A 23,402-nucleotide genomic window follows, 5' to 3' on the forward strand; every position below is an offset into this window, starting at 1 on the left:
TAACTTACCCAGGTTTTCAATTTTTGAAGAACTGGCAGTATTGTTATTACCTTGGTTAACATAGAAAAGTTAGGGCAGAGGATGATGAAGTGATGTTTTAGTCACTATGAGTTTAGAATGGTGAGGAAAAGTGAAGTGTTAAGTGAAAGGGAAAATTTGGAAGTTTTCATTTGATACTTAAACAGCAATCAGAGATATGAGAAGAAAATCAAGGTTGTTTACTATTATGGAAATAGGCAGGAGTATGCCAGGAGGGCTTCATGTAATAGAGGTAAGAAGCAAAGCGACATCTGATGAAAGGCTGTGAGATTTGGTCTTTAGGTTACATACAGACCATGTAACAAGTTAGTACCTGCCTTCTAATGCTTAACAAACATTCTTAGAAATCTTTATCATGTAGTCACATTCATTCAGCCTATTTCTTCTATTAACAAAGTGATTATACAGTTACTAAAAAGAAGACTTTTGTATTCATGCAGGACAACAACAGGCTGGAGTTGTTGCCCATCCTCCTGCAGTGCCTCCAAGACCACAGCCCTCACAGGTAATTCTCCAAGGTATTTATTACTAAACGTCCCATGATCACTTTTCCTGCTAGGTATTTAATTCTGTTCTCAAATTATTTGGAAGGTCAAGAATGATGTGATGGTCATCCTTAATGAGCATTTAATTCAGTGAGGCTAAATCTCATTTTGAAAGATACACATTTCAAGAATGATCTGAGTTGTTTTTTGAAAGAGCCTTAAAAGTGAAACAAATGATAATGTCTTGACAGAGAAGAGTTTAGTTGAAACAACAATGGATTGGGAGATAGGAGAGATCCATTACTGTCCTGGGTGTAGCAGTGACTCACAAAATCACTTGACTGGGCTGGGTGCAGTGGTTCACACTTGTAATTGCAGCACTTTGGGAGGCTAAGGCAGTAGGATTTCTCAAGCCCAGGAGTTCCAGACAAGCCTGGGCAACATAGTGAGACCCCCGTCTCTAAAAACAAAAAACAATTAGCTGGGTGTGGTGGTGTGCACCTGTAGTCCCAACTACTTGGGAGGCTGAGGTGGGAGGATCTCTTGAGCCTGAGAGGTCAAGGTTGCAGTGGGCTGTGATTGCACCACTGCACTCCAGCCTGGGTGACAGAGTGAGACCCTGTCTCAAAACAAAACAAGATACCCCAAAATAACCTCACTGCATCTCTCTGGATGTGTTTACTACATGAGTTAAGGAAGTATAATGACCTCTGCATCGCTTCCACATCGAAATTAGAGTGCTGTAGTAGACATTTATAAAATGCTTTGGGACAGCCTTAGCGGCTGAAGTTAAGGATCACATTATACATAAAATGGTGGAATGAGACTTAGCAGGGACTTAAAAGATAAATTGGAATTTATTGGAGAGAAGGTATTCCAAACCGAAGGTATGACATCCACAAAGCCATGGAGGTGTGTGTTAAGCCTGGCACATTCCTCAGGGGAAAACAAGTTCGTTCAGCACAGCAGGAGTAGATGTGCGGAGTGATGGGAAATGATGCTAGAGAGGTAGGGAGGAGGCAGAGCATCTCCCATATCATAGTAAGAAGGACAGAGTTTTTCTTAGAGGAGATGAAGAATTTTTATTTTTTTTTTTTTTTTTTTTGAGACGGAGTCTCGCTCTGTCGCCCAGGCTGGAGTGCTGTGGCCGGATCTCAGCTCACTGCAAGCTCCGCCTCCCTGGTTCCCGCCATTCTCCTGCCTCAGCCTCCCGAGTAGCTGGGACTACAGGCGCCCACCACCGCGCCCAGCTAGTTTTTTATATTTTTTTAGTAGAGACGGGGTTTCACCGTATTAGCCAGGATGGTCTCGATCTCCTGACCTCGTGATCCGCCCGTCTCGGCCTCCCAAAGTGCTGGGATTACAGGCTTGAGCCACCGCGCCCGGCCGCAAGAATTTTTAAAGGGAAGAGACTTCAGATGTCTTTCTTTAGTATCCTTTACTTCCTTTGTCATAAAACATCTCACACTCTATTTTAATTTCTTACTTACTTCTGCTCCAGAGAGAAGCGACTCTATTAGGGTATAAGCGGGCCTCATTTGTTTTGTTCACAAGTAGATATTCAGTAAACATATTTTTAGACTGAAGATGGAGCAGCATTGGTCTGGCAAAGGAGTGGAAGATGGATTGAAGGGAAGTGTTCCTGACATGTTGGGAGAATAGTTAAGAGCAGTGGTTTTCACACTTTAAAAAGAGCAACCTTTTTAAGAAACATAGTGAAACATTAAAAAAAAAAAATATTTAAGGAACAAACTATTGTGTATTAGCCCAGTTAAGAAAAAAATACATGCAAATGGAGAATGGGGGTAGGGCCAGCCCTACCCTCTCCTTCAGTGTACTTTCTTTGCACTATAGTTTTTGAAAAAAAAATCTTTTTATTGGAGGTTTATTATCTTAATTTTTTTTTAGTATCTTAGCTTTTCACTTGTGGTTTAATCATTTATTTAGAGCTAAATGTTACTGTAATACACCTCTCTGAACTTACAGATAATAAAACAGGGCATCTTTATATACTAAATTTTCAAAGAGGAAGAAGATGACTCTGTGACACTGATAGGCTGATAAAATGTGTGTTCCTCTGTTTTGAACCATTGCATAGGCTCCTGGTCCCGCTGTGCATCGCCCAGTGGATGCCGATGGCCTCATAACTCACACTAGTACCTCACCTCAGCAGATACCAGAGCAACCAAATTTTGCAGATTTCAGCCAATTTGAAGTATTTGCTGCATCAAATGTAAATGAAGAACAAGATGATGAAGCCGAGAAACATCCAGAAGTCCTGCCGGTCAGTTTTCAAGGGCTTGGCTAATTTTCTGCAGGCAGTCACTTCCCATACCATGTTGGGTCAACAGAGCAGATATTAGAGGTGACATCAGTGAGTAAAATATTCCCTAGGTCAGTGCTTCTCAACTTTTTTATTGGCCTCCAATATCTGCTGGTTGCAGTGTAATGCTTACTAAGTATCAGAGTCTGGTGGGGGTGGGGGATTGATACCGCATGAAAAGACACCACCACCTGGCTGTGGCTAAAACACTGCTTTGGGGGTTTCCATCTTAATGCTAAGCATCTGACTGCGTGATTTGGTGAAGATTTCCATGTGATAAAAGGCCATGGTTACCATAGCTCCACTCATTACAACTTTTCACTAGATGTAACTTTTAGATCTAATTACAACTTTAACTATAACCAAATTTCAGCCAAACTTCTAATTAAAGCATTTACAATTTGTATGAGACTAAGCTGCCTTAACTAAGCAAAGACTGTAGGATACCAAAATTTAATATTCAGTGTTCTAGGACATTCTGTTGTAGTTAGTTCCAATGGCAAGAACTTCTCTAGGAATCTCTGACCTAAATTGCTGACCATAAATGTGGAGTTGGAAAGACCAGAGGAATTCTGCAACCTCTTTCATATAGATCATGGCCATGGAAAATTTCCTACTAGTTTCCTTTTCAAACGTATAACTTTCTGCTGTGTCCATTAGGGGACTGGGCTGCATCTAGGAGGGTCAGAGTGGGCATGTAGAGGTGTGCACAAGGTACCATACTCACTCCCCTGGGTGGATGCCTCCCTCTCCCAACCACAAGGACTTCCCAGACTAAGCACTTAGAGGTTCAGTGCAGTGGCTGCATCTTCACCCCGTCCTCCTCTCCCTCACACATGTATTACATAGCTGCATCCTCACCCCGTCCTTTCCCTCACACATCTATTACCTGCATCCTCACCCCGTCCTCTCCCTCACACATCTATGACCTACATCTTCACCCCATCCTCCTCTCCCTGGCACATCTGTTACCTGCATCCTCACCCCGTCGTCCTCTCCCTCACACATCTATGACCTTCATCTTCACCCCATCCTCCTTTCCCTGGCACATCTGTTACCTGCATCCTCACCCAGTCGTTCTCTCCCTCACACATCTATTATCTGCTCTCCCCTCTGCCTTTCAGTAGCAAAGAAATCTCATTTAATGAAGTTCCTTCAAGTTTCTTAGCATCATCTCAGTTTTCTTGTTGTCTGAATATTTATTTTACTCTGATTTGTTACATATGCTATATTTATGCATAATTACATGTTATGTATAATTAATAGTGATAAACATATTCATTTTTAGGCTGAAAAAGCTTCTGATCCTGCAAATTCTCTTCGAGTTGCCAAAGCAGATAGTAAAACTGAAGAAAAGACAGCTGCTAGTGCTCCCACCAATGTGGTATGCAAAATGTCTTTTATAATAATAATTTTGTACATCATAAGTTATGTGAAATAATTTTTAGAAATAAGGTCAATCAGAAATCATCTAACCCGTTTCTCTACCTTTAACTGTAGTGTAGTCAGTCTATCACAGAACAAAGTCTGCCTGTTTAATGGAGATGATATTCTGTAATCTGTTAAATATGTGTCACAGGTTCTCAAAATTTAAGTGGTTATTACATTCTTCCCACTGTATAAGGTAGAACTTCTTTATAGGTGAAATTCAGTTTCTTTTATTGTAGTCTTGAATATAATAAAGAAAAATTATCAACCCTCTAAAGTTATTGTTATTCCTTGTGCTCTTAACTTGTACTTTAACTGTTTTAGGAATAATTTTTCCCCAACATTTTATTGTGAAAACATTTAAGCATACAGAAAAATTGAAACAGTTTTTCATTGTACATCAGTAAATTCACTACCTTATATACCATTATTATTTTACTATACTTGCTTTACTACATATCTCTCCATGCCTTCTGTTCATCTGTCAATCCTTATCTGTTTTATATATGTGTTAGTCCATCTGCATTGCTATAAAGGAATATGTGAGACTGGGTAATTTGTACAAAAAAAAAAAGAGGTTATGCTGGACACAGTGGCTTACACCTGTAATCCCAGCACTTTGTGAGAGTCCAAGGCAGACGGATCACTTGAGCTTAGGAATTCGAGACCAGCCTGGGCAATGCAGCAAAACCCTGTCTCTACAAAAAGCACAAAAATTAGCCAGGTGTGATGGTGCCCGCCTATAGTCCCAGCTACTCGGGAAGCTGAAGTTGGGGGATTGCTTGAGCCTGGGAGGTGGAGATTGTAGTGAACTGAGATAGTGCCCTACACTCCACCCTGGGTGACAGAGTGACACCCTGTCTCAAAAAAAGAAAAGAGGTTTATTTTGCCTCATGGTTCTGCAGGCTGTACAGGAAGCATAGTACCAGAATCTGCTTCTTCTAAAGCCTCAGGAAACTCAGATTCATGGCAGAAGGCAAAGTGGGAGCAGGTGTGTCACATGGCAAGTGAGGGAGCAAGGAGAGATGCCAGACTCTTTTAAACAGCCAGCTCTCACGTAAACTCAGAGTTAGAACTCATTCATTACCGTGAGAAGGGCACCAAGCCATTCATGGGGGATCTACTCCATGACCCAAACACCTCCCACTAGGCCCACCTCCAACATTAGAGGTCACATTTCAACATGAGATTTGGAGGGGACAAATACCTAAACTATATCAATGTACCTCAGATTGCAAATATCAGCACACTTTCCCTTTGAGGGAATAATTTTGGTAACTTTTTTTTTCTGTTATCATCTAGACGTTCCTAATAGTTATAAAAACAGCATGTGTTTCTGAAGTGCTTAAATTCTACTTTCTGGATGCTGTGTGTGTATTAGTCTGTTTTCACACTGCTGTAAAGATACCACCTGAGAGTGGGTAATTTATAAACAAAAGAGATTTAATTGACTCACAGCTCCGCATGTCTGGGGAGGCCTCAGGAAATTTACAGTCATGGCGGAAGGCAAAGGGGAAGCAGGTGACAGGATGGAAAAAGAGTGAGGAAGTGCCTCACTTTAAAATAATTAGCTCTTGTGAGAACATCCTCACTGTCACAAGAACAGCATGGGGGACCACCCCCATGACCCAGTCCACCTCCCACCAGGCCCCTCCCTTGACACACGGGGATTACAATTTGAGGTGAGATTTGGGGGCACAGAGCCAAACCATATCACTATGTTTTATTACGTTAGTAGTCCTGTGAGTTTTTAAGTAATGAACTTTATTTTTGTCAACTCACAGCAACAAATTAAAAATATCACTTAACAGATAGCAGTTGACTGTTGTTTTTATTTATTTACAGGTAAATCAAGTTACGGTAAATGCCAAAACACTGTTTTTTATTCTGCCGAGGGCAGATACATAATCGCCAACAAAATGTCAACTCATTTTCAAAAGTTATAATTACTGTGCATATTAATAGTGATGTTTTTGGTATTTTAAAGAGTTGCTTAGCTTTCCATTACTTTATAATGTTATTTTATTCATTAAGATACATGTTAGTATTTTTGAGTAAGAAATCCTATGGTCATAATGCTTAGATATTTCTGGAGACTGCCTTTGTTTATTGTTGGACAGGTATATATTTATTCTGTATCATATTTATGTTAAAACTGTGAATATTAACAGTTTTGCATCAATATGTTACTCTAAAAATATTTATATTGCAGGTACATTCATGATTGTGGTGTCAACTAGAAACATCTTTTCCCTCTATAATTTAAGTTAGCTCTTGCCACAAATACATAGATTTAAAGTAGGACAAGTAACTTTCAATTTTCCAAGAGCAAATGGCTTAAAGAAAGCAAATGGTGTTGCAAAGTGCTAACTATGAATGTCTTCAGAAATGCTTATTATTAATGGAATTATTGTTTTAAAGAGCAAAGGCACAGCACCTCTTGCTCCACCACCTAAACCTGTTCGAAGAAGATTAAAATCAGAAGATGAATTAAGGCCAGAAGTCGATGAACATACACAAAAGACGGGTGTCTTAGCTGCTGTTCTTGCATCACAGCCTTCTATTCCCAGGTAATCAAAGCTATTCCTAGGCACATTTAATTACTAGGAAGAAAAAGCACAACAAATAGCAATCAAACTGGGCCGGGCATGGTGGCTCACGCCTGTAATCAGCAGTTTGGGAGGCCGAGCTGGGCAGATCATTTGTGGTCAGGAGTTGGACCAGCCTGACCAACATGGTGAAACCCTGTCTCTGCTAAAAATACAAAAAAATTAGCCAGGTGTGGTGGTGCACACCTGTAGTCCCACCCACCTACTCGGGAGGCTGAGGCAGGAGAATTGGTTGAACCCAGGAGGCGGAGGTTGTAGTGAGCCAAGATGGCACCAGTGCACTCCAGCCTGGGCAACAGAGCAAGACTCCATCATGAAAATAATAATAATAATCAGACTGAAATAAATTATGGTCAGACTAGTTCTTTAATTGAGCAGAGCCATGTCATGTATGAGTAGGTATTCTTCCCATGTTTCCCCTTTATTATTAAGTTGTATTCCAATTCCATTTTAACACCCTGTTTCAAACCCTGTAGCAGTACGTTCTTTAAACTTGATAGTTTATAGTAAAACTGGTATTTTAATTATGGTGTTCTAGGCCAAGAATCAGCAGATTAACTCTTAATGGGCCAAATTCAGCTCAGCCTATGGCCTGTTTTTATATAGCCCGTGAACTAAGAATGACTTGTTCTTTTTTGTAGAAGAGAGAAGAAAGAACAGAAGAGAAAAGAAAACAAAAAACTAGAATATGAGACAGAAACTATATGGCCCACAGAGCCTGAAATATGTACTATCTGGTCTTTTACAGAAAAGGTTTGCCAGTACCTACTTTAGACTCTTTTACTTAAACTCAGGTGATTCTACAGAAGAAATTTTTTAATTTTTTTTTTTTTTTTTTTTTTACCTCTCCTATATAGTGCTGAAGCTTATATACTTTTGGTTTATCACTGCAACTGAGCAAGTGATGTTGAGCTGTGCTAGTAAGGAAAAAGATGCTCCTTTTGCTTCGCATGCTTAGAAATAGATCAGGGAGGAATAGAGAGGATTTAAGATAAATGAATGTTACAGGTTTTTTTGCCTTCTTTGTCTTCTCAGATCTGTTGGGAAAGATAAGAAAGCTATTCAGGCATCGATTAGACGCAATAAGGAAACCAACACCGTTTTGGCCAGATTGAATAGCGAATTGCAGCAACAATTAAAGGTAATATAGTTTCTGGATCTTTATAATATTCCTTGTCTTAGTAAAGAAACCTAAAGAGAAGGAATGTGATCTCAGACACCTCCAAGATTACCTACCTGGTTCTCTTCTCTAATTTTCTAGATGCTTTGACTGTGGTTAGTTTACCCGCCCGCCCCCCCCCCCACCACACACACACACCCCCTTTTTTTTTTTTTTTTTTTTTAAAGAGACAAGATCTTGCTCTGTCACCCTGGCAACCTGGGCTCAAGCTATCCTCCCACCTCAGCCTCCTGAGTAGCTGGGATTACTGGCATGAGCCACTGCACCCAGGTCCTAGTTTGTCCTTTTATCAAAGACAACTCAAATTCCATTAAAGGGACTTAAACAGGTCTAAAGGAAGAAGAGAGAGGTGGCAGCAATTTCAGTCGTCTTGCATGTGGAAAGAGAAAAGGCAAGCCTTAAATAGAAATGGTGCTTATGCACAGTGTGTACTACTGTCATCTAATACCCGAGAGGAATGTGTTTGTTTTCTAGTAACTGTGATTTCTTTGCTTCCCTAGAAATAAAAATTACTCCTACTTACTCCTTCCTTATTGGGTCAAAAAAAAAATTATTCCCAGAATCACTTATGTTTCCCCAACATTATTAGGTACTCATGTCTTACAAACCAGTGGTTCTCAAACCTTAATGCATATACAGGTAATCTTGGGTCATGTTAAAATGAAGATTCTGGTTTTTGTAGAGCTAAGGTGGGACCTGGGAATTCCAGGCGTGGAGATGCTGGAGCACTATTGGCCCCACTTGGAATAGAACAAAGATGAGATGAGAGTCCGTGGAAATGACAAATGAATGCAGTTAGTTCATTCTTGTAATATTCTGTTCATGCTCCTCATTTAGCATTTATTACACTGTCCTGGAATTACTATCTATGACACATTTGTCTCTCTGTCCTATTACAGTGAACTCATTGAGGGTAAGTCATAATCATTTCTGTTCAGGAAGATCATGTAATATACCATCCAAATCAAGACACTTTTGAGAGGAAAAAAAGAGGGTTGCATTATCATTATTTAGGCCAAGACACTGGATATAAACTGGGATTGTCCTAAATAAACTTATGACCATCTTGTCCCTCTCCTAAAAACCTAGTATGTTAGGCATTTGTTAATGTCTGTTGAATGAATGATATAAACTTATGACCACTTTGTCTCTATCCCCAAAACCTAGATCATATGTTAGGCATTTGATAAACATCTATTGAATGAATGATATTCTTGTATAACTCTATGATCAAAGGAGAAGACATTTGTAGTTAATATGATTATTAATTTAGTCCATTGTACAGGAAGAATGAACTTAAAGACAAGCTTAGTAGTATAATACCATGAAGATGAAAATTTTGTTAATGCATGTTTTTCTGAACCAGGGAAGGCCATTGAAACAAGTATATTGAAGCCATTTTGAAAAATACTTTCTTCCTTACTTCTGAGAACAGAAAATAGGAAGTAAGGTACAAAATAGAAAGAGGTAGTTCTGGTTAAAACATGATACTGTCAATTTGAAAGAGAAAAAAAGAAAGTAAATGAGTTAGAATTTGGTAGCTAACTGAAAAGACTCCCTAAAATCAACATTGATTAAAAATTCTGAATGCAAAGTTATTATTTGGGAAGCCAAAGCCCAAAATGAGATCTAGGAATTGATATAGCCAGATGTCATCACTAGGGAAAAGAAGCTGTATTAACAAATTCATCTACAGTTAATTCAGGGGCAGGCTTATTGCAAAATTCAGGTGTTAATACCTATTTGTTGAAACACTGACTTTTCTAATAACTAGACATTCTGTTACCCTGATTTGTGTAATAAGAAAATGTGTGAAATTACTAGGATCTTTAGTATTAACATATAAAGAAACTACGTTTCTAAAGTGAAGTATACTTTTAAAATATGAATAAGCTCTCCCTTAGTTGTCTTGACAAATTTAAATTGTTTTCTGGAAGCAGTGCTATTCCTTCATTTTTCTATACTTTGAAACATAACTTGGCCTTTGCATCTTTTTCAGGATGTTCTTGAGGAGAGAATTTCCCTGGAAGTTCAACTGGAACAACTTCGACCATTCTCTCACCTATAAGCCAATTGCCGTTAACTGTGAACATACTTGTTTTTAAGTGGTTTTGGGTTCAAAGCCAATTTGGAGACCCAAACATTCAGCTCACTGCTTAACTCAACATTAAATTTTATGATTCTGTTTTGCCCTATATGTTCACCATTGTATTTAAGTATCTTTTATTTTTTAATTTCAACAATAAAAAGGTCAGGATGACATTTTCTGGAGGGTGTGTTGTGTTTATTGGCACACTCACCTTTTCTGTTCCATAGCATCTGGGATACGCAATGTTTCTATGGCTAATAACACACACCAATTTAATTTATAGAATGGGCTCCTCGTTTACATCTCAGTTACAGACTCAAATAAATTGTCAGTTTGTCCTTTTATGTTTGTTTAATATTTTACATAAAGCATCTATTCTATAAAAATCTTCAGAAAGAGTTTCCCATTTAATTTTTGATTTTAAAGAATTATATTGGATAAGGCAGTTTTCACCATAAGCTAATTTACTCTCTGCAGCTATCTGCATTCTTCACGAATCATGTGTTACATTCAAGCCTCTTTTACATGTCAACTTGTGACAAATATAAACATGTCAGATTTTATATTTCCCTTGTGGAAATGTGATCAACTTCATTAGCGACTTATAACTATTTTATGTGAGATTGAATAATTCAGCATTCATGCAAACTTATGAAATAGGTATGAGTAATGGCCTTTCTTAATTTTTTTAAGTATTGTTTTAAAACTTCTGAGGATATCAGTTATTCACAAAATAAGGGGAAATTCCTTAGGATTTCTAGTTTACCTTTAGCCATCCTGCCACTCATTCTTTTGCTATACAAACAAGTTTTTCCTATTAATGAGTTTCTGGAGTGTGCCTTATTCAGGACAATATGCTGTTTTAGAATTTAATATTATATGATATATACATTTTGATCCATTGCTAACAGCAGATACTCCCTTTAAGATTTATTCTCGGCCGGGCGCGGTGGCTCAAGCCTGTAATCCCAGCACTTTGGGAGGCCGAGACGGGCGGATCACAAGGTCAGGAGATGGAGACCATCCTGGCTAATACGGTGAAACCCCGTCTCTACTAAAGAATACAAAAAACTAGCCGGGCGACGAGGCGGGCGCCTGTAGTCCCAGCTACTTGGGAGGCGGAGGCAGGAGAATGGCATAAACCTCGGAGGCGGAGCTTGCAGTGAGCTGAGATCCGGCCACCGCACTCCAGCCTGGGCGACAGAGCCAGACTCCGTCTCAAAAAAAAAAAAAAAGATTTATTCTCTCTGTAGGATCATAGTTGTTAAACTGCATGGATATATCTTGGCAGAATCAGAAGTGTGGTTTTACACCAATAAAACAGCATAATATTTTAACTTTTGCTCATCTTTTTAACAACAATTTAAAGTTTTAAGAAATAGAAGGTTTTGTATTTTCATTTCTGAAAGAAAAAATTATTTAAATACTATAGACTGACCATCCTAAACTGTACCAATAGATTTTGTTACTATAAACAAAGGAAAGCCGACAACCTCAAGCTTCCAAGATTAATATAATTTTTACCTAGCAATATCTAGGTAAAAATATACATCAGCTAAAGTTTCCAAGTGGCCATCAGTATGGCTTTAGTTGTTAAATAATCAGTTTAAAGCATTAAAGGCCCAAGAAACTACTCAACACCTATTTTTCAGTGTCTTTGTTTTAAAAGAAACATTTTTACTTAGCTGCATTTCATTACAAGCAACTTTTGCTGTTTCCATTTATTTTTGTTCTTTAAAATTTGCTTTTTAACAATAGCCTTCTAATTTAAACAATGTCAGAAATATTTTTAAAGCTTCTTAGAATTTAGCCTTGCAATAAATAACACTTAAAAATTATAGAAAACTTTTTTAGTACTTGGAAGTGCTATATCTTTAATGCTGTCTAGAGGAGTACATCCATATTAAGGATATGTATGACAAGTTTTTGAGTAAATTGTCCTTTGTATTTCTTGTCTTTTTTTTTTTTTTTTTTGAGACAGAGGTTTGCTCTTGTCACCCAGGCTGGATTGCAATGGAGCCATCTCAGCTCACTGCAGCCTCCACCTCCTGGGTACAAGTGATTCTTCTCCTGCCTCAGCCTCACAAGTAGCTGGGACTATAGGTGTGTGCCACCATGCCTGGCTAATTTTGTATTTTTAGTAGAGACAGGGTTTCTCCATGTTGGTGAGGCTGGTCTCAAACTCCTGACCTCAGGTGATACGCCACCTGCGACCTCCCAAAGTGCTGGGATTACAGATGTGAGGCACCACGCACAGCCCTCTTACCCATATTTTAAATCAATAATTGTTTCATGAAAATGTTAAAAATGGTAAATCACCAACAAATTAAAATATTTTTCTAGACTGATCACTTAAGAAAACTTTCATTCTGCTTTTTTCATTAGATCATAAAACAAAGCTTTACACAATGTGCTTGCTCTGTCTTAGGTTTCATCACATCACATTACTCCAAATAATATTATCCATGAAATATAGCTACCAAAAGAAGTAATTGAAAATTTTGAACTCAAAATGTACTTACACATTCTACATAAGTGAGCACAAATGATAAAGTTTAAAAGTTGGAAAGATCCTGTGGGTCATCTTAGTTTATCTCATCATCCATGACAGTTACTCTGTTTCTTACTGGATATTTTGGAATAGAAAATACATGTTGTCTGTCTTTGCTGGGGAGAATTGGCACCCTTGAAGTTTTCAAGTTCGGTCTCACTTCTCCATACTGCTTTTGATTGCATTTCTAAGTACTGACAGCCATAGGAACTTCTCATCCTCTACTTCTGTAGCACAAATCCATTTATATTTTGGACCTTGAAGAATAAATGCATTCTTGACATCTGTAAAAGCATTTGAGGTATACTAATTAATCCTTGCAGGTAGCAATCAAAATGAGAAAAAATGTTAATACTCAAAAGTCATCATCTTTAAGAATTTTAAAACCTAAAAAATACATATCCAGTGTAGAATATAACTTCCTAAAATTACTAAATAATTCAAATGCAGTGTAAAATAATGTCTATATTACAGTTATTGTAATTACAATTATTTTAAAGACTAAAGGATAGATGATGTAATGTTTTTTAATTCCTTGTCTCAATCACTGCAGAAGGAACTGGAATCAGTAACGGTCTTTACTGATAGTTATTGTAAATAAAGGTGCTAAGAGCTAGACCTGGATGATCTCAGTATGAGAGCCAATGACAGAATCAAGCCAGCTACTTAGCTGAATGCCCACTATCTATTAGGTCACTTAACAATGTTTTGATGTAGGTCACAGCTGATTGTCATGGTGGGAAGGGAACTGAAGGAGACATGTTTCATACACTAACCATACCCAGTATTGATAGGTAACTAAGCCTTTTTACCTGAGTTTGTATTCTAGGTAGAAATACTCATTTTTTCTCAGGCTCAGATTTAGAATGGGGCTGAAGCCATTGGGAAATAGGCCTTTTGTTTAGTTTGGTACTTCTGTAAGTAGTAGGGTCTTGGGTTCCAACTTTAACCTTAAGTCCTGTCTTTACATGCAGTGAAAAACATTGGAATGAGAGATGTTACGTTCAGATTGTCTGGCCTAACAGATACAGGAATAAGATAAAGATCCTTTTAAGCTGGGGAAGTAAAGTATAGGATAATAACTAATAAAAATAGGTACAGTGGGTTTAAGTAGGATTTCATTTTCGTGACAAAATGATATTTCTATTGGAATTATTGTGAGTGAAGTGTTTAGTTTACCAAGCATCCTTTGCATATCTGTGGATTCCTTTATTTAACAACTCCCAGCTTAGATGCAAACTTAGGGAAGAAAAGGTTATGTCAAATATGTAATAATCACTTAGTCCTAGTAGAATGGGAAAGTAATAGATAAAAATTTAAAATATGCTTTAAGACTAGCATCTTCAGACAGTGTAGAATAATGGTTGAGAGCTCCAGCTCTCATTTCACTGCTTCAAAGAACTCATGGTAATATGGGGCATTGCCTCTCTCTGTGATTTTTGAAAGCTGTTTTCCTAACATCTAAGGTTCATGTCTGAATGCCAGAAGTCCTGTCTTTAACTATTTCAGAGGTAGACGAAAGTTTACATTGTTTAATGAAATTATAATATTGGGGGAATTATTTGCAACCTGGTAAATTATAATTCCAGTCCTTTTTCTACTATTCTATTAAAGAGCTTTACATTATATAGCTTTTTGAAGGTATCTGTCTCTTGGAAGGAAAAAAAATACATACACTTGGAATCTGGAATATTTTCTATGAGTAACCGATGAAGGACCACTGATGTAATGAACTGGTAAGTTGTTTTTGAAGTCCTCTCAAATGGAGTATGAGATGTGCCCCGACTAGAAACGAGCAGTGCATCATTGAAGAGGAAAAGGCTGAGATCATGGATGTGTTCATAGAGCCTGTGTTAAAATGGAGAAGGTGCAGTTTTAATACATAACATACGTGCTGTTACATAGTTAACCATCTTGAAATTGATAAGTCACTAAAGGTTTTTACCCCACTACTGACATTTTGAATGGCTGGTTGAAGTTCTCAGTATAATATTCCTCCTGACGTGATTCGCCCCTCTTGTGTCTCTGAGGTCAGGTCAGTACTGTGGGCCCTCAGGGCTCCTGGTAGAGTGCTTTGAGTTTGTCCATGGGATAAGTATTTGATAATCCATGTGGGAAAAGAAACACTGACTTTCCCTTCTTTATGAAATGAATTATGTTATATCCGTGTTGGTAAATTTTTGTCAGTGTCGGTATTTTGATGTATTTGGGCAATCTGAAGAAAATAAGTCTTTGTTTTGTTTCACCTTTAAGGATAACAAGGCCTGGCGCAGCGGCTCACACCTGTAATCCTAGCACTTTGGGAGGCTGAGGCAGGCTGATTACTAGGTCAGGAGTTCCAATACCAGCCTGGCCAACATAGTGAAACCACATCTCTACTAAAAATACAAAAATTAGCCAGGCATGGTGGTGCGCACATGTAGTCCCAGCTACTTGGGAGGCTGAGGCAAGAGAATCACTTGAACCCGGGAGTCGCAGATTGGAGTGAGCTAAGATTGCACCACTGCACTCCAGCCTGGGTGACAGAGCGAGACTCATCTCTGAAAAAAAAAAAAAAAAAGGCCGGGCGCGGTGGCTCAAGCCTGTAATCCCAGCACTTTGGGAGGCCGAGACGGGCGGATCACGAGGTCAGGAGATCGAGACCATCCTGGCTAACACGGTGAAACCCCATCTCTACTAAAAATACAAAAAAAAAAAAAAAAAAAAAAACTAGCAGGGCGAGGTGGCGGGCGCCTGTAGTCCCAGCTACTCGGGTGGCTGAGGCAGGAGAATGGCGTGAACCCGGGAGGCAGTGCTTGCAGTGAGCCAAGATCCGGCCACCGCACTCCAGCCTGGGCGACAGAGCAAGACTCCGTCTCAAAAAGAAAAAAAAAAAAAAAAAACAAGTTGCGGTAGAGAGAAACACAAGAACTGATTTGGCGTGAGGTGTATTAATAGGAGAAAAAAACATTTAACCACTATGTAGAAGTAAATACAAAAATTTTTACTTTTGATTGGAAAGTAGTAGATAACCTAATATAGTTCATCAGTTTGAAAGGTAAAAAATAAATAGTTCTTTGTTTTTGCTAAGGTTGCTACCATGGTCAACTGTAGGCATATTTATCAAGGAGTAAAATTTGTTGTCCTCAGCCTCCCATCTGTTATCCTCTGCTTTTCTGTCATTGGAGTGAGATTGCTGTGTTGGCAGGCCTCACTCTGCTCTAGTGTGGGTTATCTGTCCTGTGGGAGTGAGTGGTGATAGCCTGGGAGGAGCTTGGGGAAACCCACCCCACCTTCCAACTCCCCCCAACTAGGGGTGGCTAAGTGAAGCAAACTAAATGTTTTAATAGAGGATAATTGTTTTCCTGTCAGAAGCATCAAGGAACCCTCAGGAAGTTACTCTAATGAAGAGTCCATATGTTTATGCTTGTTTGGGTCTCTTATTTTTCATCTTCAACCATTTTTGTTTGATTTTTAAATTGTCAGTTTAGAACATAAAGTGTACAAAATGCTTAAGTGACATCAATCCCTGCTATTGGCTTTTATTTAGCGTACCTCTTTCCCCCCCCACTTTTCCACATAGCACGACCTCACCCGTCTTCACTCAGATCACCCAAGTTATCAACCTGGTACATTTTCACTCTTTTGTACTTGCCCAGGTAAACACACACATATCTATGTACAGGAAAGGTTATCTTACAAAAATGCTAAGATTTTCCCTACTCTTTTCTTGCTTTTCTCATTCAGCAATGGAAATCACTTCAAGTTAATGGATAGGACTTTTATTCCTTCCTTTTAATGGCTAACCAGTACTTCATGGTGTGGGTACAACATCATTTATTCAACTCTTCCCCTATTGATGGGTGTTCTACTTTGATGGACATTTGCTTTGTTTAGAGGCTTGGGTCCCCTCCTTTTTTTCCCTCCCTCTCTTACTTCATTTGTTTTTTTCTCTATTGCCACTGTGAATGTTGCAATGAACAGATTTCTTACATAGAAACAAAAGTCCTAATATTTGTTCTGTCAGATACAATTCCTGAGAGTAGGATGGGTTGGTCAAAGGCTACACGGAGTCCCCCCTTATTTATGGTTTCCCTTTCCACAGATAAACCTTTACATAACTTTTATTACTTTATGTCATTATAATTGTTCTATTTTATCAAGTAATCTCTTATGGTACCTAATCTTTAAACTTTATCGTAAGTATGAATGTATAGCAAAAAATGTGATATTATAGGGCTCAGTACTCTGAGGTTTCAGCCATCTACTGGGGGTCTTGAAAGGTATTTTCATGGATAAGGGGGGACTGCTGTGTAAATTTGTATCAAATACCTCCAGGTTCTTCTTCATAAAAGCTGCTATAATTCATATTTAAAACTATATGGTAATGGCTTTAATTTGCTTCTGATTTACCTGGTGATTTTGTTAAAATGCAAATTCTGATTGACTAGAGCTAGAGTGGCCTGATAATTCTGCATTTCTGACAAGCTCCCTGGTGATGCTGAGTCCACAGATCTGCGGGACACACTTTGAGTAGTAAGGCACTTCAGTCGTTTGTTAGTTACAGCTATGCCTAAGAACTGGGCAAAGGACTTGATCAGGTAGTTTAAAAATGTCCAAGAGTACCGTGTTTCAGGTTCAGCTACTTGGACAGTGTTAGGAAGTAGGAGTTGTTTTAGGTGTGTGGACCAATGGAAACAGTGGTCACCCAGCCACTAGAGCTAGCTCTTTCTTTCAAACATTTTCTTCCTGTCTTTGGTTATGATTTAGGCTGGGAAGAGTGGGGTGCTTCACATTTACTGATACCTTGCAAAAAATATTTCTAGATCAAGTCAATAGGTTATTCTGAGAATAAAGGAATGAATAGAACTAAGGATGAGGGAGAGAGGAAGCGAGAAAGGCAGGGGGTGCATTTTAAGTCTGTGTGATGGGCAGTATGTGGTGAGTAGCCATTTTGAATAGGCGAAAGAATTCTACCATGGTCTTACTTTTTTGGGGGAGAGGGGGAGCAATATTTTTTTTTACCATATCCATAAGAACAATTATGTCTCCTATCATAGAAGTTTAGAAAACTGTTCAAATCTGTAATAAAACTGCTGTATCCAAATATCAGGAAATATGCCAACAGAGTGCTTTGAAGAAGTAGCATTCAAAGAGGTACTTGCTTTGGTAAATTGATGTTCAGTTTTTTCCTTTGGAAGGGATCACACTGATATTAGAGGTGAATGAAAGAGAATTCCAGTTTTGTGGCCCACTTGGACCAGGTGGATGGTTGGCTCAGTGAGGGGATGGAGCAGCCATACTCACTTGAGCTTAGAATTGAGCCTTTTGTAACCCGAGGACATGAATGAGGGAAAGAAACACACAAAGAGGTTATTATTTCAATCTGATTCTGAGAGGGCTATTTTATGTATGATTTTTATCTAGAAAAACTTTTCAAAAGCCATTTACTATATTAAGCCCCTCAAGATCTCCAACAATGTTTATCCACAGACCAAACACCAAAAACTCTAAAAATTTAACAGTTCCTCTAAATATGCAAAAGCAAATACAGTCATCCCTTGATATCCATGGGGAATGTGTTCCAGGACCTCCTGCGAATACCAAAATCTGAGGATGCTTGGTATTTGCATATAATCTGCATATCTCTCTAAATCATTTAATACAATGTAAACACTATGTGAATACTTATACTGTATAAGATTTTTATTTGTTTTAATTGTATTTATTTTTTAATGTTTTCCATCCTCAGTTGAACCCATGGGTGTGGAGCCTACAGATAATCCCAGCTACTTGGGAAGCTGAGGCAGGAGAATCGCTTGAACCCAGGAGACGGAGGTAGCAGTGAGCCGAGATCATGCCATTGCACTCCAGCCTGGGCAACAAGAGTGAAACTCTCTCAAAAAGAGAGTTTCGGTACATGGACAACAGCAGGTCATCAGCTCCACTGTGAGCTGACCTGAGTCGAAACTGTTTATCACCTAGCCTGGTGGATCACAGTGGCATTGGGGGTCCCCAGAATGAGTCAATTCTGGACCAAAGTCTAGTACCCTTGAGAAGCTGGGTACATTTTCTCTAACACATAGTTATCTGCTAAATGACTGTAGATCCCTTTGAGGGCAGCTAAGAGGAAAGTTTACAGTATGCCTTTTTGGCAGTATAATAGGATATTTCCCCAAGGAAAATTGGCCTGGGAAGTGGATGGCTCTATTTGATGAACAAGGCCAGGCCTCTGTTCACCAGTCCTGCACCACTTTTGTACCTTTGGTAAGACTCCGTTGGAAGAAGAAAAGCATGCTTAAAAATCAGCAAGCTTTGGCCATGTGCAGTGGCTCCCGCCTATAATCCCAGCACTTTGGGAGGCCAAGTTGGGAGGATCGTCTGAGCCCAGGAATTCAAGACCAGCCTGGCCAGCATGGCAAGACCCCATCTCATTAAGGGGAAAAAAAATCAGCAAGTTTAAAATCACAGACCTGAAAATCGGTGTTTATGATAAAAACAATAATACAGAAGTTCCAAGGTACAAAATATATTCTAAAAGTTTAACATACCCAAAATAATGGTCCATGTCCCCAGAGGAACAAATTGCCCTCTGAATTTCCCAGCTCTTAAAATGACTGTATGACTTCATTTCTATTTTAAATTTTATTTAGAATGCAAACACTTACTCGTTCTTTCTGTGTCATAGTTATTGTTTGTTATTTGTGGCCAGGTGCAGTGGCTCACACATGGCCAAGATGAGTGGATCACTTGAGGCCAGGAGTTCAAGATGAGCCTGGCCAACATGGTGAAACCCCATCTCTACTAAAAATACAAAAAAAATTAGCTGGGCGTGATGGCACGCCCCTGTACTTCAAGCTATTTTGGGAGGCTGAGGCACGAGAATCACTTGAACCCGGGAGACAGAGGTTGCAGTGAGGTGAGATCGCACCACTGCACTCCAGCCTGGGCAGCAGAAGGAGACTCTCAGAAAACGAAAAATATGTATTTGTTTAGTAATTGTTACTATGTTAGTGAGATTATTATAAGGAAGACTTGGTTCACCTTTCTGCCTTCTGGTCTAATCACTGGAAACAGCATTGCCTGTGCACCGAGAGACCTGGTTCTAAATTCCAAGACCAGCACTTATTCTGTGACTTCAGGCAACTTAAGCCAGATTGCCCACCCATAACATGGTTCCTGTCCTACCTGCCTCATCAGGTAATTGTAATTAAATCTATCAAATGAGAGAAGTTAACATATGGTAAAGAGTAAAGCCTTATATGAGTTGGTACTGTACGTATAAATACAAGCAGAGTATGTTTCCTCTAAGTAAAAATCCCTGGTAGAAATGGGGATGGCATTCCTTGGGTTTTATGTGATTTTCTAAAATGACAGAAAACAAGGTTGCAGGCCAAGTATTGTGTGATATCTTTTGGAATATGAGCCTGTTTGCATTTACCTAATTTCAAAACTTTTTTTTTCTCCCGTAGAGACAGGGGTCTCCCTATGTTTCCTAGGCTGGTCTAGAACTCCTGACCTCAAGTGATCCTCCCACCTCAGCCTTCCAAAGTGCTGGGATTACAGGAATGAGCCACCACACCCAGCCAATTTCAAATATTAATTTGAAATTACATTTAAATTTATTAGCAAATAATATAAATGTCATCACTGAGACAGTGTCATTGACCTAAAAGGAAGAAGCTGAGGCAAAATCAATATAAGTAGAGTTTATTTGGGCTAAGCTTGGGGACTGCAACCCTGGAGCATAGATTCAGTTACCAGGAATATACACCCCAATTAGTAGCATTTACAAGTGGATTTTTAAAGAAAAAGAAGAGGCAGTTCCAGAGTTGTTTATCAAGATTTTACACTAAAATAGCACAAACTATTGATTGACTATAATTGTTCTTTGTCTATGATTTCCAGTAATGTGAAGATAATGGGTGAGGCAGCCTAGGAACAATTGCCCCCAGGCAAGCATGGATGGGGAGGTGTGACTGAAGTCCCATACTCATGTCTCTCTGGGCCTGGTAAATTTTTCATACCTCATACCTCATAGCTTAGAGCAGTACCTATTTAAATATAAATTTACCTCAAAATTAGAGCGTAAAATGATCTTGGATTATCCTAAATCTTCAAAGTATTCTCATTTGTTGTCCAAGTACTGAAGACTGAAATCTAATTTGTAATAACTAGACCTCCAGCTTACAGTCCACATGTAAAGAGCTTGGAAGTTGCAGGCCAGGTGTGGTAGCTCACGCCTGGAATCCCAGCATTTTGGGAGGCTGAGGAGGGCAGATCACAAAGTCAAGAGATTAAGACCATCTTGGCCAACATGGTGAAACCCCATCTCTACTAAAAATACAAAAATTAGCTGGTTGTGGTGGCACGTGCCTGTAGTCCCAGCTACATGGGAAGCTGAGACAGGAGAATTGCTTGAACCTAGGAGGCAGAGGTTGCAGTGAGCTGAGATTGTGCCACTGCACTCCAGCCTGGCGACAGAGCTAGACTTCGTCTCAAAAAATAATTATAATTTTTTTAAAAAGAGCTTGGAAGTTTCCAATTCTGTCCTCACAACAACAACAAAAAGTAGCTGAAGAACTCAGAATCAACAACTTTTCTCCGATCCATTATAAAATTGAAGTTATCACCTCCAAAAGCTGGAATGATAGGCTGCTACAGAGAATCAAAGCTTATCAGAAACAGAAATTGCCTGTATGGAGTAGGGATGCTTGAAGGGTATTGGATTAACTACTAGAGATAGAGTGTAGACTAGCTTTAGCATTTAATAACTCTGGGCTTGCACACTGGTGTGAGTTTTGCCTCTAGGAGCCTTCCAGATTCTTGCAATGAAGAGCTAATAAAAAATTTCCTTTTCCTGGCTGGGTGCAGTGGCTCATGCCTGTAATCCCAGTACTTTGGGAGGCTGAGGCAGATGGATCATTAGAGGTCAGGAGTTCAAGACCAGCCTAGCCAACATGGTAAAAACCCCGTCTCTACTAAAAATACAAAAATGAGCCAAGCAGTAGTGGCATGCACCCGTAATCCCAGTTACTCAGGAGACTGAGGCGGAAGAATCCCTTGAGGCTGAGAGGCAGAGGTTGTGGTGAACTGGAGCTCAGGCCACTGCATTCCAGTCTGGGTGAAAGAGTGAGACCCTGTCTCAAAAAAAACCCCAAATATATATATATATATATAATATATAAATATATATTTATATAAATACATATAATATACAATATTCTTACATGGTGGAGAAAAGTACCATTTTGAAATATGCCCAGAGTATTTTGTTCTTAACAAAGGCCTGACCTCAAGGGAAACTTCTACTAGAACCTAACTAACTGGGACTTTACCAGAGGCTAATCAACCTGGGAGAAGGGAAATACCCAATTCCAGCCACTTCTAACCTTACTGTCTCATGTTAGAGGTGAAAAAAATAAAACAAAAAACAAAAACTAAGAAGCATTTGTGAAGGTCACAATCCAGAAGTAACAGACTCATTAAAAGACTGAAAATTGATCACAGAACTGTAGAATATTTTTCCTCCTCTGACATCTTAACTACCACAGCAGTAGGACTCTGGTATGATAATGGGATTACAGCTAAAATAACTGCCAGGCTCAGACCCTATTTAAGAAGGGATCTCTAGGGAAACCCAAAGATGATAGGGAGAGAAAAACAAGGACATGGGAGAAAACTGTAGCCTCTGATGCCAAGCTACAACAAACAGCAAATATGACCTAACTCCCAGCCAGATAAACATAAAACTTCACACCGAAGGCCTGTTTAGTTCCTTTTACCTGATACATCATGTCTGGTATTCAGCAAAAAATTATAAGGGGTTCTGGCTGGGCACGGTGGCTCAATCCTTTAATCCTAGCACTTCGGGAAGCCAAGGTGGGCAGATTATCTAAGGTCAGGAGTTCAAGACCAGCCTAGCCAATGTGGTGAAACCCCGTCTCTACTAAAAATACAAAAATTAGCTGGGCGTGGTGGCACGTGCCTGTAATTCCAGCTACCCAGGAGCCTGAGGCAGGAGAATCGCTGGAACCCAGGAGGCAGAGGCTGCAGTGAGCCTAGATTGCACCACTGCACTCCAGCCTAGGTGACAGAGTGACACTCTGTTTCAAAATATATATATATATATATATGGGATACTAAGAGGCAAAATACACAGACTGAAGAGACAGGGCAAGCATCAAAACCAGACTCAGAAATAGTAGAGATTCTGGAATTATCAGCAGAAAGTTAAATATGATTAATATGTGAAGGACTTTAATGGAAAAAGTAGACAACATGCAAGAACAGACAGGTAATGTAAGAAGAGAGACCAAAACTCTAAGAAAGAAAAGGTAATACCAGAAATAAATATAACAAAAATGAATGCCTTTGGTGTGGTCATTAATACACTGGACACAGCTGAGGAAAGAATCAGTGAGCTTGAAGATATGTCAATAGAAGCTTACCAAGCTGAAAAGCAGAGAGAAAAAAGACCAGGGACAAAGTAGGGGTAGCAGGTAGGGACCACCAGGGGAAAGAACAGAATATCCAAGTCATAGGGACAGTTACAAAAGGCAAATCATATGCATAATGGGAATACCAGATGAAGAAAGAGAGATGGAAGAAATATCTGGAGTAATAATGACTGGATATTTTACAAAATAATTGACAGCAAACCATAGGTCCAGGAAGCTCAGAGAACATAAAACAGGATAAATATCAAAAACAAAAAAA

At 39.1% G+C, this 23,402-nt stretch overlaps 2 protein-coding genes across 17 annotated transcripts in view; one reads left to right on the forward strand and one right to left on the reverse strand.

The window, feature by feature from the left end:
- The window catches only part of REPS1 (RALBP1 associated Eps domain containing 1), an 86,798-nt gene extending 76,469 nt beyond the window's left edge, over positions 1-10,329 (forward strand). For all 9 annotated transcript variants that reach the window (XM_033235296.1, XM_033235303.1, XM_033235294.1 and 6 more), the window contains 6 exons: positions 480-544; positions 2,623-2,808; positions 4,136-4,231; positions 6,697-6,845; positions 7,920-8,025; positions 10,064-10,329. In XM_033235296.1, coding sequence (XP_033091187.1) covers positions 480-544; positions 2,623-2,808; positions 4,136-4,231; positions 6,697-6,845; positions 7,920-8,025; positions 10,064-10,132 — 671 coding nt within the window. In that variant the 3' untranslated portion in view covers positions 10,133-10,329. The remainder of the gene's footprint in view (positions 1-479; positions 545-2,622; positions 2,809-4,135; positions 4,232-6,696; positions 6,846-7,919; positions 8,026-10,063) is intronic.
- Positions 10,330-11,392: 1,063 nt separating this feature from the next.
- The window catches only part of ECT2L (epithelial cell transforming 2 like), a 109,703-nt gene continuing 97,693 nt past the window's right edge, over positions 11,393-23,402 (reverse strand). For 6 of the 8 annotated variants that reach the window (XM_033235306.1, XM_033235312.1, XM_033235308.1 and 3 more), the window contains 2 exons: positions 14,380-14,552; positions 12,314-12,988 (listed from right to left, as the gene is read on the reverse strand). In XM_033235306.1, the coding sequence (XP_033091197.1) occupies positions 12,861-12,988; positions 14,380-14,552 (301 nt within the window). In that variant the 3' untranslated portion in view covers positions 12,314-12,860. Of the gene's footprint in view, positions 12,989-14,379; positions 14,553-23,402 lie in introns of those variants that run through there. The other 2 variants (XM_033235309.1, XM_033235311.1) reach the window with 2 other exon arrangements.

Source organism: Trachypithecus francoisi, unplaced genomic scaffold, assembly GCF_009764315.1.
Source record: "Trachypithecus francoisi isolate TF-2019V2 unplaced genomic scaffold, Tfra_2.0 Lachesis_group15, whole genome shotgun sequence".
Lineage (NCBI taxonomy): Eukaryota > Metazoa > Chordata > Mammalia > Primates > Cercopithecidae > Trachypithecus > Trachypithecus francoisi.